Raw genomic sequence first — 19854 nt, forward strand, 5'->3', positions numbered from 1 at the left:
ATCCAACTACCGCCGCGCTTTTGCCCTTCTTGTTCCTAACCTTCCCAGCGCAACTGCGAATCCCCAATCCCACGTTCTCTTTTCGCGGAAACTCATATAGCCATCCATCATGGCGTCGCTATTAGGGGCTAACTACGAGTCCAGCGACGATGAGACCACGCACACCCAAACTCAAACTACCGCGCCAACAGCGACTAAGATTGTCGCAGCGCCTGAAGTAAATACAGAGGTTTGGTCCCCGGAATTTCTCATCCTTTCCCCCCTTCGTTTTGTCCATGTGTCCTTTAGTTATTACATAACTTGACTCTCAAACATTGCTTGTTAGGGCCTTGTGATATCTAACAACTGTACAGGACCAAGGACATATGCAGATGATGCTCGCTAATACGTCCTCCCAAGCTCTGACCTACAACGCAACATACGACGATCTTTCCCGTCCCAACCAGGGTCCAGCGAATCCGTTCAAGCCTGACGGTCCCGCGAATGGACTCAAACGCAAGAACGTGCCTACTGGGTACGCAGAGGAAGCAGCAATCAGCGCAGCCACCTTCGCCGCGCAACACCGCACATTCCAGAGTTTAGGATACACACGCAACCCCGGGGTACCGGGTCAGTTTGTGGGAGATCTGGACCGGGCGACACATTATGGAGGCCGGGACATCGTACAGATGAAGCCGTCGAAAGAGGTATCGGCAGCCTTGCGGGCCAAAAGGCAAAGGAAGGGTGATTCGAGCATTGTCGAGGGTGAAGGCGCTTATCTGGGGCCCTGGGCGAAATATAAGGATGATGACCATGTGTATGAGGAAACGGAAGCGGCCGAAGACCGGGAACTCGCCAGTGACGAGGAGTACGTGGAAGAAGAGGAAGAGGAGATTGCTCCAGCTCATATGCCTGCTATGATCAAGCAAGCGACAGACTACCAGGATGATTCGTCCAAGGTGGAAACGACCGAATTCCACGGATCCGAGCAATTCGACTACTTGGGCCGGACGTACATGCATGTACCGCAAGATCTGGATGTCGACCTCAGGAAGGAGGTTGGCAGTGTCAAGAACTTTATCCCGAAGAAGCTCATCCACACCTGGAAGTCACATACCAAAGCTATCACATCCCTCCGCTTCTTCCCTCAATCCGGCCATCTCTTACTATCGTCTGCAGCGGACGGCAAGGCAAAGATCTGGGATGCATTCCATTCGCGCGAGCTTCTACGCACTTTCTCTGGCCACTCCAAAGCTATCACCGACACAGATTTCCATCCCACCGGGAAAACGTTCCTCACAGCATCCTACGACCGCCAGATCAAACTCTGGGACACCGAGTATGGCAAGTGCCTTGGTCGTTTCTCTACCGGCAAGACGCCACACGTCGTTCGGTTCAACCCTGGTGCAGAGCACTCCCACGAGTTCCTGGCTGGTATGTCTGACAAGAAGATCGTCCAATTCGATACCCGTTCCGGCGAATTGGTTCAAGAATACGACCACCACCTGGCAGCAATCAATACCATCACCTTTGTTGACGAAAATCGTCGCTTCATCTCCACATCTGACGACAAATCCCTCCGCGCCTGGGAATATGGCATCCCCGTCCCGATTAAGTTCATCGCAGAACCATACATGTTCGCCCTCACACGGGCAGCACCCCATCCAAACGGCAAATACGTCGCCTTCCAATCCGGCGACAATCAGATCGTCGTCTACGGCGCCACGGATAAATTCCGCCAAAACCGAAAGAAGAGCTTCCGCGGCCACAACAACGCTGGTTACGCCATTGACCTCAAGATCTCTCCAGATGGCCAGTTTATCTGCTCCGGCGACAGTGCCGGATACGTATGCTTTTGGGACTGGAAGACCGGGAAAATGTACCACAAAATTATGGCCAGCGGTAAGGAAGGCGGTGCGACGACTTGTCTTGACTGGCATCCTCAAGAGACGAGTAAGGTCGTCACTGGTGGGTTAGATGGTGTGATTAGATACTGGGATTAGATTAGGACTTCTTTTGTCTTCACTTTCTATTTCCTTCTTACTGTGGTGAAATTGATACCAAGATGATAACTATACCTCTTCAACGCCGTTTATATCATCATATATTGTATTTACTTACATATTTTGATTGTGGGTATGGGTGCTAGGGATGTCCCAGGAATACCTCGAGGCTATAAAAATCAGAACTATAATATTTAAGTGCTGTAGTATAGAGTCTAGATTCACGTCAGAAACCTGATCGGATTAAAGTCTAGTTCATACTTTTCTCCATACTTCACAATTAATATACACAACTAAAAGTCAGGTACGTTCATATGCAGTCCCTGGACCACGAAGATGACAAATAGAGGAAGACACAGCAGGGATGTCACAGCTAGAAGCTAGCCATCTCGATCCAGCTAGCCACAAATGCCAATCTCCGCCCCCGATCTGCTGCCATACGCTGCGAGAATTCCTCGAAACTAAGCTTGGCGCCTGTGCCTCCTCGTTCTTTTGCTTCACGTTCGACACGATTAAGGTAGGCCCAGCGTGAAAGAATCAGTGGAGACGGAGGCATGGTAGGACCATCTCGAGGTGGAAGAGTAGAAGTGGAAGCAGGGGGTAGAGGTTGGATCGGTGAGGGGGAGAGTTTGGGAGCCGTTGCTTCTGCTTCGGGGGAGGAGGCGGCTATTGATGGTGGTGCTGGGAATGAGGGTGTACCGTTAGGTTGGAGGCGAAGTTCGGCAGGAAGGGATTGCGGGAAGGTGGAGTATGTTGGCGAAGCATTGTAGGCGCTAAAGTGTGGCGCAGAGGTATCGGGTAGCTCCTGGGTAACTTCATTTGGACGATGATGTGGCAATGTAGGATCAAACTCGGATTCAACCGATGGCGACCGACTCCGTTCTGATACTGGGGATTCTGGTGATGAAACCGCTGGTGCAAAATCCGGCTCTTCATGTTGGGTCTCGGTCAAGGCAGGCTCGGCTGAGTCCTCTTCGGGATCAGCGAGGTGAGTTGGGCGTACATCGTCGTCCGGGGGTCGCAGTTCAGGTGACGGAGGAGCAAGTATTGGTCCGTCCCGGACGGGCTCCAAAGGCGGACTCCCGATAGTATATCCCGCCCGTTCAAGCAGTTCATCGAGTGACCTGTCGCCGAAGGGGTCATGCAAGGAAGGCTCTGGTTCCTCTTTGACCTGGTCGTCCACGGGTCGCCCATCCCGTCGGGCGAAATGCTTTCCGGCATCTATTTGCTCTACCAACCCGATCTCTCGGGCCCAGATCTTGCGCTCAGTGCGCGTCCGATAAACTTCCATGAGCAGGTCTTCCTTGGGCTTGAACAGTATATCAAGCAGTTCGTTAAATCCTTGTTGCGTCACTTGGTATAAGATTTCCTTTCCAACGTCCCTTTCAACTTCAGGAATTTCAAAGCCTCCCCACCGCTCACCAACAAGTATACTGCGTGACGATGTCGATGGATTTGACCTCACGTCATAGTCATCAGTGACGTCGTCCTGGAACCGCACTTTAGACGAAGAACGGGAACGAGGAGATGGCGGATGTGACTCAAACTCAGGATGTTGGTCATCGAGATCATCGTCAACCGATGCATCATGCGCGTCTGAATCAGTCTCGTAGCCTGCAGGTGCAGCGGCGCCATCTTCTTCATCGGTGTAGAATGCTCTTCGCCGCCACCGCTCATCGATCCCATATCTACGAGCTGCATCCACTCGTCTATCATCATCGTCAAACATTCGGTGGTACACAGCAGTGCCGATCCGAGCCCTGTCAACTGGGTCGGTGACCTCTGATAGGGGAACATAGGCCCCAAGAGCCGTCACAATATCCTCATCGCGGATATGTTCGGCCGGAGGCCAGCGGTCAGTAGCAACCGACGAGCTGGAGCCATCAGAGCTGCTGGCATCATCTACGTTCTCGCCTCCGGGTCTACCTTGATCAGGTAGCCGGACGGATGGAAACAGTGGCCGGATACTTCCGTATCGGCTCCTAACAGCAGCGTCACCAACAACGGCATGCCGGTCACCAGTGTCGGTCCCATCGGGGCGCAAGATACCTTCGTTGTCCACGATTTCCATGTCTCCTTCATGATTGACGCGCTTGCCTTCTCCGGTTCTAGACACCTCTCCTGTAGGGATGCTGCCAGGGAATGCAGAACTGATTGGCTGGCTCCCCAAAACAACATCTCGTGCACCGCCCTCTAAGAAGTCATCTTCCATGCCCGCCACCATATCTCGTGTTAGCTCTCTGCTGAGAGCGTAATATGCCCGGAAGACCCGTAAGAAGTCCTTCCGTTCCACGTAGCCGTCACCATCAATATCATACCCACGGAAGACACGGCGCAACCTCTCATCGTTGCTTTTATTGTTAAGGCTTGCAAGGCCTTTCAGGAATTCTTCAAACCCAATTAAACCATCACCGTTCGTATCATAGAAAGCAAACATTCGATCGTAGATAAGGCTTGGAGGCGGTGGACGGACAGATGTGTTAGGCACAAAGCATCGATCAAATGTCTTGCGGTCAATCGCCATATACAGTTTGTTAGGGTCATCCGCCCATTCGTGGTTTGCCAGGCAGCGAAATTGATCCCAAAGCGCGTCTAGTTCCGTGTTCTCGAAGTTGGTATCCTTCATCAGACGTTTGGCCAGAGATCGATGTAGGCTGCGGGGAAGCATGGCAGGCTTCCCAGGATACCAAACAGGCTGGGATTGCCGAGGGTTCCCCAGAAAAGGGGCCGGGATCCGTACTTTGTAAAATAAATGGGTCTTGATGTGAACCTGCATCGCTTCACACGTCTCACAGAGATCGTAATCGATGCAGTTTGCGCATCGGTACCGAATGCCTTGGATCGGCATAGCGCCACAACTGTTACATGTTACTCCTCTGTGAATATAACCGTCCCTCCGTGCTTGGTCCTCGGCGATATGATAAAGTAGGTTGAGCAGGTTCTGGCCTTCCCTCGACGGAGAGGTGTCGTGGTGCCCTTCGCGCCAGGAAAAGACACTCTGATCATCCACGACTGTCTCCCCACCATCCATATTCTGCGCGGGTGAGGATTCATCGGGGAAGGTAGAAGTAGACAAGGTAACCCGCTCCCCGTTCTGCCGACGACGACGCAATTCTTCCCCATAGTTGCTGTCCTCATTGAAACGAGCCAAAGCCCTCTCGATCCCCGCACGCGAGATCCCACGCCGCTGAAGCTGCTCTGTCAAATAATTCCTTTCCGGGCTTCCCTCATCCACAGTATGCGCTGGCGGGAAGTCCAAAGCGAGAAATGATTCCAGAAACGTGTCTTCCATCATCTCGCGCATCCGCTCCGCATGAGCCTGGGGAACGCCAACTTCCTCCATGAGCTGATCCCGGGTTGCAAGCAACGACGGGAGCAGCCCACTTTCCACACGTCGACCATCTTCTGTTTCTATGCGAAATGTACCATATACTCCGTTCTGGCGCTCTAATTGCTCGAGGTGTGCGATGGCTCGGGATGAAGGAGTTTCGACGGGTACAATTTCCGATCGTCTCCTTAGGCCTCGCGGGCGGCGTATAGTTCTTCGACGACGTAGAGCTGGTTGGGATGAGGAAGAGACGATAAGATTGTTGATGTAGACAAGCGCGTAGGCTGCTGCGACACCAGTGAGTAGGTAGAGAATAGGACGATACCGTGACAAGGCCGGCCTTGGTTGAGATCCCGGCATAGCGGCGTTTGCAATGGCGAAAGGGCTATGGGCTATTGAGTTGGGTCATTCTCATCGTGACTATGCGATGAGATCCGAGAAGGAGCGTACAAAAAGATAGAAAAACCACAAGTAATGAGGATGTCAGCGTGCCAAGTTTGGAGCATAAATAAGTTGATTGGGGAAGAGTTAGAGGCGGACAACCAAACGTAGTTCCATCAATAAATGACCGCCTTCGGAGTTGCAGTAAATTAAGTATTTAGATAAATTAAATGTCCTACACGACCCTACAATCTCTAAACCATCAACGTTCTAATTAATGTCTGTATGTTCCATATATACTGTCGTGATCATCATAAGTCACAAAAATAATAGCAACGCTTGTCAATATGTGCTGTATCCTCTCTCTTTTGGAGGTTACAATGTACTCTTATTCGTGTCAGTGCAACCCTCAAACATCACTTGGTTATTCTCTTTTGAAAACCCAGCTCACCGATTCAGCTTCTTTTCACGCATAAAGAAGCTGCTGACAAGGGCAAAGAACACCACAGCAATCATGAATGCAAAGCCTTTATTCATAGCCCATCCGTAACAGCCCCGAACCACTTTCGCAACGCTCGGATCAAGAGTCTTGATAAAGTCAAGGCTTTGACGCACGCCGTCAACGATCCGGTCAATATCCTTGCTGTCGCGCAATGCAGACCTCAACCGGTCCCGGAGGATTTGCTGGACCACTGTTGAAGATAGAGATAGGCCGATCACTGAGCCTAGGGACCGGAAGAGATAAGAACATGCCGTCACTACTGCCTGATCTTCGGGCGTCGAATTTGAGACTGCAAGCGAGGTCAGAAAACAACTCCGTTTATCGCAGACATGTTTTGTTCACTTACTAAGGCAGATCAGCGTCGACGTGACACCGATCCCGTTTCCAAAACCCGAAAGTACCATTCCCATGATCATCGGTACAAGACGTTCCGTGGCACCGCCAGAGAAAAGGAAGATCAGGGTGACTCCTAGTGTGAGCAATGAATATGCCGCTACTGTCAGCCAGTAAAATTTCCCGGTCCATTTCATGACGAATCCGGCAAAAAGCGACCCAGAAACACCGGCAAGAATACTAGGTAAAAGACGTAGCCCAGCGACAGTAGCAGACACACCGTCTACGGCTTGGAAATAGAGTGGAATGTAGAATAGGGCTGCCAACCAGCCCCCAAAGCTGAAAAAGTTACAGCCGTAACTAGAAAAGAATGTTCGGTCAAAGATAATATGACCCGGGGCAAATGGTTCCGCTGCGTAGAAGACCTCGACCACAACGAAGAGCACGAATAAGATAGTCGATACACTTAGCGAGATAATGGTTACCGGTATGGTCCAGGATACGTTGCTACCGCGGTCAAGACCAAGGAGAAAGCCAAGGACAGCCCCAACGAGAATAATCGCTCCTGGAAAATCAATACGACGGAGCTTGTCCTTCCAATGACTATTCTCCTGCGGTGGCAATTTCAGTATGATAGAAACCGCTGTGAAAGCAAGAACACATATGGGAGCTTGAGCAATGAAAGCCCTGGGAAATGAATCAGAAGCAAGCACCTTTTTACATTGGAAGAGAATCCATACCAGCGCCAGCCAATATAATCTGCCAAGATACCACCTGCACGAGGAATAACGTTAGTGGTTGTCGATCAATCATAACGCCTTGTCTTACCGAAAGGTGCCCCGATTCCAGAACCAGTGGCATATATAATATTGATTATACCTTGCCAGACACCTCGATCTCGGAGCGGAACGATATCACTTAGTAAAATACTGACAACGGTGGTCATACCGCCTCCCCCAATGCCTTGGAAAACCTATACACCCATAAGCTCCCCCCATAGTCCCGATCATGTAGAATTGTCAGATACTTACACGAGCAGCAATCAATTGGTGGATATTCTGCGCCAGGCCGCAAAACAAGCAGCCAGTCCCAAAGATAGCATACGCCCACAACAGACATGCTTTGCGACCAAAAATATCACTCAGTTTTCCATATAGAGGCTGGAATGAAGTTAAGGTTAGAAAGTACGAAGTGGCAATCCAGCTTGTCAGATTGAGCGCATGAAGATCGCTACCAATCTGCCCATAACTAGCCATGATAATAGTCTGGTCGGCTGCAGATAGGAAAACCTGGTAGGAATTAGCACGGGTATACATATGCATGTGTGGGAAGATGAGCCCATACGCCAATTGAAATCGCAGGAAATATATAGCTCAGCTTTGGGCTTGACACTACCATGTCCTTGCCCGGCGCTTCCTGTGAATCACCATTCTGCCCTACCGATTCGGGGTCGCGCAACCCAGAAATGACATCGTTTGAAAGGCGGCGGGCAGCATTGCTGTTAACCTGCGGACCTAACAATGGGGACGTCTCTGTAGGTGTCCTTTCTGGAGCCATGATGCTCACTTTCACAAGTCCCACGGACCAAGGATTAGATAGTGTCAATCGAGAGAGAGATACATTCCACTACAACTTGAACTATACTGCCGGTCTTCGGGCCATCTCCAGGTCACGTGTCGATAAGCAACCCCACTGAGCTTACAAATGAAATCTCAAAGGTACAGTCTCATTGGATGATTCGGCTCTCGGCCCTGAATGGAGCCAAAAAAAAAAAAAGCCGTGAGCCGATAAAGTTCAATACTAAGTCGTCGGGAGCGGCAGTGAGATCACGTGTGTGGGAATGTTTAGATGTTCTGATTATCTTCGATGACAGAAATCCTTGAAGTTGAGATGAGATGGGCACGAATAAGAGGTCTGCGAAGCTCAACCTAAACCCGTTTTCCTAACTAACACGCTCTTGGTGGCATTGGATACATCCTTTTAATTGGTGACAACCATCATCGATACAATGTCTACTTGATGTTGAGCAGCTAAAAAGCCTCCAAGTGATTATATGCAGGCGCCGTGCCCTGATGGATTTCTTGGTAATATGAAATGTCGTATTCGCTAGCCTCATTCACTATACCGTCTTTTTCTAACATCTCCGGTTCATGTCTCGGTTTTCGCCTCGCTGGGCTCTTCAACTGTGGGCATAGGGATAGGTCCGCCAGGAGAATCTGGTAGACGAGCAGTCAGTACCTCGACACCATCTTCCGTCACCAGAAGTGTGTGTTCGAATTGGGCAGACAGAGACCCATCGGCAGTGGTGCTGGTCCAGTCATCAGGCCATGTACGGTCCCTGTGGGTACCGATATTGATCATGGGCTCAATTGTAAAACACATTCCAGGCTTTGCAGTTCCCACCGCCTTGTTCTTCGCGTAGTGGGGAACATTAGGAGCGCAGTGGAACAGCTGGTTGATACCGTGGCCACAGTAGCTCTTGACCACACTGCAGTTGCGGCTCTTCGCATGCTTTTCAATGACATTTCCTGGGTCTCTAAACAGCATACCGGGCTTCACCAACTCAATAGACTTGTCCAAACACTCCCGCGACGTCTCCACTACTCGAACAGCATCCGGGTTTGACCGAGCCTTGTCTCCAACATAGTAGGTTTCGTTAAGATCACCATGGAAGCCATTATGATACAATGTAACGTCAATGTTGATAATGTCGCCGTCTTCAAGTGGGCGCTGGTCGGGAATACCGTGACAGATGGTCTCATTGATCGACGTGCAGACAGATTTGGGGAAGTGCATGTAGTTCAATGGCGATGGGTAGGACTAGACGCAACTCAGTATCAAGCGGCATGGTCAAGCTTACAATAACTCCTCAGATCAAGACGACCACTTACATTGCGCTCGACACAGGCCTTATGAACCACCTCATCAAGGTAATCGGTCGTGATACCAGGCTTCAGTTCCCGTGCGGCAATATCCAATACCTCACGGGCCAGGCGGCAAACTTTCCTCATGCCCTCCTGCTCCTCCTTGTTCAGGATGGTAATATTATGCCGACCGATGAACTTCTGCTCCGATCGAGGGATACCGTCCTTAGCATAGTCGGGGTGAGGGATAGATTTGGGCACTGTTCTCCGGGCCGAAAGTGGATAGACAGGTCGCAAGGAACCGGTGAAAGGGTAGGCTGGGTAAGGATTGAATAGGCCGGTGGCTGGATCTGGTTCAGAAACTACTTTGGGCGGAAACAGGTTGGTGAGGATATTACTCTTTGCTTTATGAATGGTCTTGTGCTCGCTCTACAACAACATTAGTATACTCGCAGAGTCGAAAAGGGGGGTAAAGTACGTGGACCCTACAGGTCACGCTAGGCAGCCTACCCAACTCCGTTTAAAACAGTCCTGTGAACAAAAGAAGCTATCTGTGCCTTGTTTAAGGCATGTCGGACACTGCAGAGTCCCCGCGATCTTGTCGCAATCCACTCCCATACATTTCCGAGTCGCGGTTTCCACTGCCATACTGTAAGAAATAGAGAGGAAAGTAAATCGAAGGGGAGAAACAACGTAACAAATGCGAAACAAAATTAAATTGGGGTATCCTATACGGATAAAAGGTTGCGAGAGGTAGAAAAAATTGGGAAAATCCCCCGCGGATACACCCGTCGGATGAATCGGTCGAGTCTCGGCCCAGTAGTGATTATTCCTAATGTGGCAAGACTGTTAACCGTACCAGGTTTAGTTTATCTACTATCTAGGGTCAACGATTAAGCGCATGTAGACGCGCGGCTGGGCATCAGGTGATATGTCTTCTAGGAGACGAAAAGTTTAAGCGTAGAAAAGGATGGCGCAACCAACGCTGGCTGTAATTCGGGAGAAATCGTCCGATGTCACTCACGTGGAAGTCACGTGAAGCAAAGTTCTATCCCATGAGCCATATTGATTCATAATATAAGAGTGAATGATTTTTCATTTTAAGAGAAGCAAAGTACGCTTCACTTAATGGACCTCCTTCTGTTTTACAGTCATCATGGCACATGAATCTCCGAAGAAGCAGAAGGTAGTCATCGTAGGTGCCGGACCGGTCGGGTCTCTCGCAGCCCTATATGCTGCCGCTAGAGGCGATGATGTTGAAGTGTACGAATTACGTGGAGGTGAGCCTACATCCATGACGTGCCCATGCTGTATCGTGCGAAATCTACTATATGAGGATATGAGTTTCTCGACTCGGAAATTGATTTCCTTTTCGCTGGAATGACATCATCATCTGATATATGATATTATATTACATGCATCATCATGGATGTTGTTCGCGGATCTTTTTGCTCACGTTGTGGAGTAACTTGCAGATCTTCGTGATCCTACTACAATTCCATTGAACTTTACCAAGTCCATCAATCTCGCTCTGTCCGAACGAGGTATTTCGTCCCTGAAGGGCTCCAATCGAGATGGCATGATCGAGAAGATTCTCAACGATGCAATTCCGATGCATGGTCGTATGATTCACGGGAGAGACGATGGGAAGTTCTGGGAAGCTGCGCAGGCATACGACGTCCATGGTCAAGTTAGTACTTACATGACGGATGCTTGAGGGTCTCGTGAAGAGCGGTATCTAACAGACTCATAGGCCATCAACTCAGTAGATAGGAGCACACTCAACAATGCTTTGCTTGATGAGCTGGAGCGGACGCCGAATGTCAAACTGTTTTTCAATCACAAACTAACCGGAGCTGATTTCCAATCAAACCGAGCATGGTTCGAACGTCGAGCCCCAGGGGACACTCCCCTTCCTGGCTCCTCCAACCGTGTCCCTGAGATCGAAGTAAGCTTCGATTACATGATCGGTGCAGATGGCGCCCATTCCGCCTCGAGGTATCACATGATGAAGTATTCTCGAGTAGACTACCAACAGGAGTACATCGACACTCTGTGGTGCGAGTTTCGGATCCCACCATCGGACAACGGTGACTTCCGCATCTCGCCGAACCACCTGCATATCTGGCCCGGAAAGGAGTTTATGTTCATCGCTCTTCCATCGCCTGACAAATCATTTACCTGTACTCTGTTTGCTCCAGCCGCCCACTATGCGCAATTGGAGAGCTCACCGCAGAAACTGTTCCAATCCTTCGATGCTAACTTCCCCGGTGTCTCCCCGGATCTGATCACCCCTGAAGCTCTGCAAGAGCAATTCAAAGAAAACCCTCATCTCCCCCTAATTAGCATCAAAAGCAAGCCTCACCACTATGGCTCCAACGTCGTCATCGTCGGAGATGCTGCTCACGCCATCCTCCCATTCTATGGGCAAGGTCTCAACGCAGGTCTTGAAGATATCCGGGTTTTGTTCGATTTCTTGGATAAGCATGACGCCTCTGATCTGAATGCAAGTCTTGCGACTCGCCGCGAATCGCGCCGAGCAGCTTTTCAAGCATACACCGATCAACGTACGGCGGATGCGCACGCCATCAATGACCTCTCCAAACAAAATTACCTTGAGATGCGCTGGGGAGTGAAGACCCCACTGTACAAAATTCGTAAGTCAGTCGAGGAAGCACTCGATCTCTATGTGCCTAGCCTTGGCTGGAAGACCCAGTATGCTCGCGTCAGCTTCAGTACACAGCGCTACTCGGACGTCGTCAAGGTAGTACACAGGCAAGGCAGGATACTTGGCTACGGGTTCGCATCTGTCATCATTTCAAGCATAGCTGTCGCTGGATTACTGGCTTGGAGAACTCCAGGCGGGCTTTCGCCGCTATCTGCACTACAATCTGCGGTCCGATTTTTTGGTCATGTTTGGACGAAGATTTCGCCCAGAAACGCATGAGGTGGATGCCTAGAGTTCTTCTATTCAGGAGAATGTTTTGTTAAGTAAATACGTCTTTCTCCTTTTGTTCTGCTTTCACGACTCAGCGTCTGTCTTGCTTGTATAGATGAACCTTGGATATAGTTGAGATTTTTCCCAAATGTGTTGTGCGGATGATAGATGATAGAGCATAGAATTCAACGCTTGTCCCAATGATCTGATGTATTCCTCCGTTCCAGTTGGCTTCTACCTTTTCTCGCCTGATTTGAAAAGAACATGGGTTGCATGGTCTTGTTACCTAGTAATAATAATTAACAATAATCAGAGGCTCGATGCAACCCTCGAGTGCAAAATTTGACTAATAGTGCCACAGCATCATGCTCTTCCTGGGCCCCGGACAACGTATGGGCTACGAATACTAAGAATATGAAGGGGCTATGAGTGCAGCCGTCAAAATATCAAAATATCCTTATCCTTGACCTTTGTTTCGGGCCTTGAACAAGCCACTTCTTTCTCTTATTGTCGGCATAATTGATCGTGTGTCTTTTCTCCCTCGCCATTCACTGTGTATGTGTGTAGCTCAGTCAGGCGTATTAGCAGCAAAGTCGATCAGGGAATGTGTCATAATGAGTTTTCCCTTCGATCAGTGATAATAAGAGAGCTCGGAAAGACGCATCCCACCGTAGTTTGACTTGTAGAATAGTGTATTGTCACTGTTGTCCTTTGCATCAATCGGGGCACGTCTGCAGTTTAGGCCACCATGGAAATAATAGCACATCGGATTGAAAAATCAGACCATTGCAGCCAGGAGTCTATGAATAAGACAAAAGGTGACATGACAGGCATTCAATCATCCAGTAATGCATAATCAAACGGTATTTCGTGAGGCCGACCACCAAAACCATCATCGTCCACCAAGGTCGGATAGAGAAATGACAAACAGACACCCACACCATAAATACACAAAGTCCAGGATCATTAAATCAATCCAGGCCTTGAACATAGGAGTAGGCAAAAGCAATGCCCATGGCTATCCTCCCGGCCTGATTATACAGTAGACATAAAAAGCAGAAGAACGTCATCGAAAAGACAGAAACAAACCAAGGACTATCCAGCAACGTGGGGGAAAAAAGGGGGCATAAAAAAGAGCCACAACATCACTATCTGCACAATAACTAGTGCAACGTACGCTTTAATGGACGGCCAGGAACGGCTTGGGATTGGGCCTCGGTATATCTCATTATCCATGGGTTTCATCAAGGGAAAAATTCTCCGGATGGCTTAGGAGTTCATGGGCCAAATGTGGGATGCTGTGTTATTCATGAATCATCAGTGTCCGAGAAAGGATTATATTCCGACCAAGTGGAGTGAATCAAATATCCGGATGATCCAAAGCCAAAACGTTGGCTACCGGAAGGAGCCATCCCTGGAAATAGCCTATTAAGGAGCAATGGAAGTGTACCATAGGCCATGGGACATGATAGTTTCCAGTAGGGCATAGTCTGCGGCATAAAAAGGAAAGTGGCCATTGTGTGGAGATATCACATTCAAAATCGAAAGACCCAGGGCTTGTTCATGGATTGGCGAACTTTACCCGGCGAGTACGTCGATCCTGAATGCGCTTCTCCGTGTCAACATAAAGACGGTCTAAGTACTCCATGGCACTGGCATCTTTAAGGATCTTTGCCACTTGGGTGCCGGCTGAAATTAGCTGGAGAACATTTCGATCATCCTTGATGGGTCTAGACTGATGCTTGGCAGCATGCCTCATTTCCAGGGAGTTTTCCAGCACCGTGACTAATTGCTTGATTTGGCCATTATACAAGACCCGGGCGGGAATGCGGCGCTTGGTGGCCAGTCTTTTAAGGAGATATACCCACTCAGTCCATTCACGGTCTGAGGGAATCCTCACCTGTCTCTTGTCCGGTTCCAGTGGAATCGGAAATTGATACTTTGCAACAAAGTCAAAAGCACATTGCGACAGCCGGTCATTCACTGCGCTCAGGATTCGATCTTGCTCTGAAACATCAAGATTAGTAGGAAGATGAGGAAGATCCCTTCCCTGAGCCGCTATAATACGCGGAGAGGGGATATCTAGTAACTGATGGGGTCCATCAAATTCATCCCGGTTGGATGGTCGTCTCTGTGAGTGGTAACGGACAGTGCCTTTGATCTTTTCAGAATTACGTCGGCTATTCCTTTCAACCAGGTACTCCGGATTCTCTGCTGGCTTAACAAAGTTGTAATCGCGCCTAAGCGATTCCGGAGGCAGGTGAGCGGGGTGTTCCCACTCTCGCGAAAGAATCGGACGCGGCAAAGGCCCCACGGGAGAGACAGTCATCCCAACAGAGGCGTGTGAAGTCACCGGAAGACCGCTGTATGGCATGGGAAACTCAAACTCCGGCGATACTTTCTTTGGCGGCCTTGCGGTAACAGATTGAGTGTCTAGAGGACCACAATCACGATGTGGGGGAGAAAATCGTTTGGCGCTAGATAAGTTTACCTCAGCACGATACCATCTCTTCCCAATGGGAAGTGAAGCGACACAGCATGATTAGATAGATACCTTGGATGGGGTTGATAAACCAGCGGAGGCTCGCTAGCAGTCCCGTAGATTGGTGGTGGTTGATGCATGATGGCACTTGAGCTTCTTTCGATAACCTTAGACAACAGGAAACAAGGGAGAGACAAGGGGATTTGCCAGTTAGCACTGACCTGTGGCGGGACCAGGAATCGGATTCACTGCTAATGGAGTGCGTGCAAGAGCCACTGCCTGACGTCCCCGAAAAATAACTGAAGGTTGAGGACATTGCTATTGCTCGGGTGGATAGCACCGACGCATGAGGTTGTATTTAAGCACGGAAATTGGCAAAGAGACCACAAAATAGGGCTAGTTGGATATTCTTCAGGCTGCCGAGCTGCTAAACCAAAGATTGTTTTTGAGCAATGTCTCACTGCGAAGCTAGGGAGCTCTGGTTTAATATAAACATCTAGGTAAGCAAAGGCAAGGATATGGGCCCAATCGTTGTGGACCGAGGCGAGCTTTTGCTTCTTCCGTCCCACGATATCTCAGATATAGATAGGCAGGGTATGAAGAACACCACGCTGCAACGGCCAAGGACACTCGCAAAAGGGGACTCCGTTCCTGTCTAGAACAAGGCTTGCGGAGAAGACCAATATACAGCAGGGTCGGGTCACCAATCAAATCCTCTCAACACCAGGCCCCATATGACAAGGTTTACAGAGAGAGATCAAAAAAGGGGCGTAAATAACGACTGGATGAGGATAAATAACAGTCATCACGAAAGCGCGAGGTATGGAACAGGCAGGTGCCTGACCCAAGCTCCCTTGTCCGTCTTTTGTCTCACCTTCAATCAGATGCTTCCTTGCACTGCCCTTTAGGGGGGGAAGAGGTGCACCTCTCGTGGGATCAACCCGGAAAAGCTGGAAAGCACCCATCAGGAGCAGATTCCGGTCAGCATTCAGGTGCTGATCCTACCTCGAAAGGACATAGGGATCATAGGACATCGAAATGGAAGAGGGAAGCCGACGACAGATACCCGCCTACACTGAGTTTTGGGCAGCAATATCAGGATTGCGCAGGGCGCATGCATCCACTAGGTAGAGTGACAAGTTGTCTCAGGGCTTGGCTCCATCGGAGATCATGCAGCAATTATATCGCAGGAAGCTCGCGGTTAGAGTTTCTTTCCAGCACTGAGTGGGTTATCCCCACACATATCCCGGGTGGAGTATGGCTGCGAGAAAGATGGGATCCATTCGGAGTGTGATTGTTGGGTGTCAAGTCAAATACTTCGTTAAAAAAAAAAAGAAAGAAAGAAAGGAGCCCCGGTTGGTCCCGTTCGGGTTAAGGGCGCCTGCCTGAGCCTTCAGGACGCAGCCAAGCAGGTGCTACGGAATCCATCCTGCTTCTTCTTCTTCTTCTTCTTCTCCTTCATAACGATTCTCTCTATTACCCCGGATTGGTCTTTGCTTTCACCATCGAAGCCACTGTCGCTGCAACTGATGTACCGCTGCTGACTCCATCGCCTATAGCTTGCGCTGATCACTGACGGATCCGTCGACGGGAGTACTAAAAAGATGGGGCCACACAAGTCCGACGACCCATAGTGTCTACCATTATAATGGTACTTGGATTGAACAAGATCGGTGGACTGGACCATAAAAGCGCCAGGTTCCAACAGATGGCGGCCCGAAATTGGGACACCCACGGTGGAGCACGCGAATCTTTGCCATCCTCATTGGGATCCTGATGCTTCTTGACACAAGTTGGGCATACAACTGGCTGCGGGTTTTGTTGCCCAAAGCTGCGGGCCAGTTCTCGTCATATGTACCTGTGGATTGCGGGGTGATCCAGTTTGGCTGCCAGGAAAGGCCGAGAACAATTCAATTATTGGATTCCTCTTTCAGTTCGCGGCCAACTAACAGATACGAAGTGCTGCAAAAGTTTATCCGGTTCTCTTCGGAACAATATCTTCTCGAGGTCCTACTGTTCTATCGATCCTGTTGGCTATGAAGAAAGACAAACGGGGCTTTTAGATAGACAACCACGGATTAAGGCCAGGTTAGAGAAGTAAACGGGATAAAAGGAATGTCATAGGCTAGTCCTATACGGTGCATACCGGGAGATACCGCGTAGTACGTAGACATGTTTGCAGCCCAACAAACTGCCCAGAAGATTTGAGGCTCGTAGATGATTCGTGGAATACAACGGTCACGTCAGAGCAACACGTATTCGCCAACTTCATTGATGGGAGGGTTACACTGTCAATGCAGTAATTCTTGGCTGAGATGCACACGGAGATCATTCACCCTTCTTACATGCCTGCTACATTGGTGATTCGATCCCCATACGTCGAGCATAATCCTAGATAGCCGAGTAAATAAGGACATGAGAAGTCTATGGGTAGGCACGATTGTCTACTTACCTCACAAGTGAGTCGAACACCCGTTTCGATCCCTACTTGGGACCTGAGCCCTAGTATCAGCTTTGCTTTCTCGCCGCTGGCATAACGAACAGAGCATGCATCCCTAACACTGCCGCGGCTCAAGGTAGTGGTTGTCCCAAAGATCCATGTCAAGAATTCACAGATCAAGCCAACAAGATAAGCCAGTGTGCCTCACGGATGTGAATCTCAAACGAGGGCGTGTGTCCAAAATGAGCCCATATGGCAAGGCACAAGTCCCTAAAGGTGATGGGTTCATTGTTTTGAATACAGAAGACTTCACCGGCTGCAGTCTCGAAAGACATCAGATTCTCGGCAGCCAGGACATGAGCATCGGCAACATTGGTGACGTATGTCACATCCCACAAATTCTGGCCATCACCGACGATGAACGGTGTTTCGCCCTTGGCTATGCATGCATGTATTGCAGGGCCCGGCCAGTCGTCACCCGGTCCGCATAGCACAGAAGGCCGGAGAGAACATGTGGCCATGGTGTCACTTGATTCCTTACGAACGATAGCTTCTGCAGCAGCCTAGATGCGAGGATATGCATCAGCATGTCAGAGACTACACCCTTAGATACACCACATATATTTAAAGCGGGATATCAACCTTCGACTCGCCATAGATGAGTGAGGAAGGTGGTGTAGGCCATTGTTCATCGAAGTTGTGGTACGGTACACTCATTTGGTCCGTCACCACACAGCAGGAACTGGTGTAAATAAAGCCCTTGACTCCACTCTGTTTAGTGGCCTGCAAGATATGCTCGGTTCCTCCAACATTAGTTTTCCAAACATGCCCTTCAAGCCTTCTTCCAAACCGTTCACTCAGGGCTAGAACAATTCTGGCCGCGTGGATAATATTATCCGGTCTGACCTGCTCTATTGCCTTGCTGACCTTCTCCTGGATAGTAACATCGACCTTGATGAACTCGGTACCATCTGGTAGAGTATGGACCGGTCCAGGGGGGTTGCGATCTATGATGGTGATGGCACATTCGGGATGTTTCTCTGCAAGAGCTCTGGCGATGGCCGCACCGACAAAACCGGTTCCGCCTGATATCAGGAACTTTTTCCATCGTGCAAGTCTTACCATGCTACGGTTTGGGAATCTAGAACTGATGTAGGGAGAAAGGAGTGTTTTAATAGATTATTAATGAGGCCTTTGTACCTGCAAAACCTATGGAGATGAATTGGGGAAGACTTCCAAGAGTGGTTGTTTCTTTGCCTGGGCTTCCGCAAACGAATTCCATTTCCGGCTAGCCCCTTCCTCTCTTAAGTGGTAATCTATATACTGAATAGATGTAGGTCCTTTAGGGCTACCACTCTGCTCGAAGGTTTTGATTTCCTCATGACTTACTCTTCTTCTACTATTTGATCTAGTCGGTCCCATCCAGTTCCAAAGCCATGTACACAACGCTGTATAATAGTAGTAGACGGTCTAAAAAAAAACAAGTCAGGTCATAGGCAGAAGCACAAATGAAGGAAAAATAAGTAATACATGAAGTCGATCCTATGTTACTGTACAAGGTATCCATCCCAGCTGTCGCAAACATAAAAAAGAAGAAGATACAAATCATGGGCGGAGGCATTGCGACTGACCAAACTCCGGTTCAAATGCAAAACCCACGGCATCCAACACATATGAAAGAAACGCTCTATCTTGTTTTGCCTTTCCACAACCATCTCAATTGTTTAAAGCACCCGGCAAAGAACCAAGCCTCCCACCTGCTTCTCAACACACTCTCGCGCTTCCATAATACCGCGGTCCGTCGATAGGTATAAACTTTCACCGGGGGACCGCAAGCCTTCCACATATCCACTCTTTTCGCCACGAATCACTTCTCGGAGGCCTGCGACATCGATCGTGATCCTTCTCTTGGGCTTGCTGACCATGCTCATCTTGCCGAGGACAGGATCGCTCTGCCAGTACTTGAGCCCGAGCCAAAGACGCCTTGAGGCGACATTGCTTTGGGTCAACGATTGTACACCTTCAACTTCATCATTCACCGACGGAACACCCAGAAGAGTATGTTGAGGAGGGGGAGTCGGGCCTCCACGGACGACAGAAGCGATGTAACCAGAGTTTTGGAGAGCCAGGCACAATTTCAGGTGGAGCTGCGTGTTCGGGATGGATGTGAGACCCAAGCGGGCCTTGGTGGCGTTGTTTAGATGGGAGCAAACGTGGGCGAGATTGACAAGAGACATTTTGGATTGTGAGTTCCCAGAATTGGCCCAATTGAAGGGGATCCCTTGAGTGTTCAGATGGTGTGCGGGAAAACCGATAAAATCACTGGTTACGGGGGGAGAGTAGGTATGAGCACTGCCTTTTTTTTTCCATTATGAGATAGAGGAGAGGACAACTACACCTACCGAAGGCCGAATCTCTTGATCAGAAGGACTCAGAAGAGGGGATAACAGCAAGAAGACTCCCCGTTTCAAGTGTAAGATCTCCGTAATACACGTTGATGTGATGATGCGGAAGCTCAAAGGAAATTTTCGGAGAAACGAAATGACGGCTTCCGACGGGAGGTTCCTATAGGCCGCCAGCCTAGTAGGGCATCAACTAATCACG

General features: G+C 49.5%; 8 protein-coding genes across 8 annotated transcripts; 2 read left to right on the forward strand and 6 right to left on the reverse strand.

Moving 5' to 3' along the window:
- Position 1: 1 nt before the first annotated feature.
- BDV38DRAFT_250272 (WD40 repeat domain-containing protein) lies at positions 2-2279 on the forward strand. Its single transcript, XM_032054937.1, has 2 exons — positions 2-229; positions 354-2279. The coding sequence occupies exons 1-2, from the start codon at positions 110-112 to the stop codon at positions 1980-1982; spliced, it is 1749 nt and encodes a 582-aa protein (XP_031912282.1). The 5' UTR covers positions 2-109; the 3' UTR covers positions 1983-2279.
- On the reverse strand, positions 2262-5941 carry BDV38DRAFT_250274 (EF hand domain protein). Its single transcript, XM_032054938.1, has one exon. It carries the CDS (start codon positions 5668-5670, stop codon positions 2356-2358), a length of 3315 nt encoding a protein of 1104 aa, XP_031912283.1. The 5' UTR covers positions 5671-5941; the 3' UTR covers positions 2262-2355.
- Positions 5942-5964: 23 nt separating this feature from the next.
- Positions 5965-8302, reverse strand: BDV38DRAFT_250277 (putative MFS multidrug transporter). The gene is made up of 6 exons (XM_032054939.1): positions 7871-8302; positions 7558-7815; positions 7355-7499; positions 7267-7300; positions 6540-7213; positions 5965-6482 (listed from the first exon to the last, which is right to left on the reverse strand). The coding sequence occupies exons 1-6, from the start codon at positions 8081-8083 to the stop codon at positions 6139-6141; spliced, it is 1668 nt and encodes a 555-aa protein (XP_031912284.1). The 5' UTR covers positions 8084-8302; the 3' UTR covers positions 5965-6138.
- A 16-nt stretch (positions 8303-8318) lies between these two features.
- On the reverse strand, positions 8319-10150 carry BDV38DRAFT_117111 (methionine aminopeptidase MAP1). Its single transcript, XM_032051060.1, has 3 exons — positions 9901-10150; positions 9418-9819; positions 8319-9346 (listed from the first exon to the last, which is right to left on the reverse strand). Exons 1-3 carry the CDS (start codon positions 10036-10038, stop codon positions 8675-8677), a joined length of 1212 nt encoding a protein of 403 aa, XP_031912285.1. The 5' UTR covers positions 10039-10150; the 3' UTR covers positions 8319-8674.
- Positions 10151-10546: 396 nt separating this feature from the next.
- Positions 10547-12337, forward strand: bna4 (kynurenine 3-monooxygenase; the record flags this gene model as incomplete). The annotated part of the gene is made up of 3 exons (XM_032057458.1): positions 10547-10670; positions 10866-11080; positions 11144-12337. The coding sequence occupies 3 exons, from the start codon at positions 10547-10549 to the stop codon at positions 12335-12337; spliced, it is 1533 nt and encodes a 510-aa protein (XP_031912286.1).
- Positions 12338-13889: 1552 nt separating this feature from the next.
- On the reverse strand, positions 13890-15126 carry BDV38DRAFT_272270 (uncharacterized protein; the record flags this gene model as incomplete). Its single annotated transcript, XM_032057459.1, has 3 exons — positions 13890-14805; positions 14883-14957; positions 15032-15126. The coding sequence occupies 3 exons, from the start codon at positions 15124-15126 to the stop codon at positions 13890-13892; spliced, it is 1086 nt and encodes a 361-aa protein (XP_031912287.1).
- Positions 15127-17109: 1983 nt separating this feature from the next.
- BDV38DRAFT_294048 (NAD(P)-binding protein) lies at positions 17110-18375 on the reverse strand (the record flags this gene model as incomplete). Its single annotated transcript, XM_032062409.1, has 4 exons — positions 17110-17201; positions 17263-17371; positions 17437-17813; positions 17893-18375. 4 exons carry the CDS (start codon positions 18373-18375, stop codon positions 17163-17165), a joined length of 1008 nt encoding a protein of 335 aa, XP_031912288.1. The 3' UTR covers positions 17110-17162.
- Positions 18376-18725: 350 nt separating this feature from the next.
- On the reverse strand, positions 18726-19825 carry BDV38DRAFT_250292 (mitochondrial 37S ribosomal protein uS8m). Its single transcript, XM_032054940.1, has 2 exons — positions 19653-19825; positions 18726-19572 (listed from the first exon to the last, which is right to left on the reverse strand). The coding sequence occupies exon 2, from the start codon at positions 19485-19487 to the stop codon at positions 18975-18977; it is 513 nt and encodes a 170-aa protein (XP_031912289.1). The 5' UTR covers positions 19488-19572; positions 19653-19825; the 3' UTR covers positions 18726-18974.
- Between the last annotated feature and the right edge of the window lie 29 nt (positions 19826-19854).

Source organism: Aspergillus pseudotamarii (assembly GCF_009193445.1).
Source record: "Aspergillus pseudotamarii strain CBS 117625 unplaced genomic scaffold BDV38scaffold_36, whole genome shotgun sequence".
Classification (NCBI taxonomy): Eukaryota; Fungi; Ascomycota; class Eurotiomycetes; order Eurotiales; family Aspergillaceae; genus Aspergillus; species Aspergillus pseudotamarii.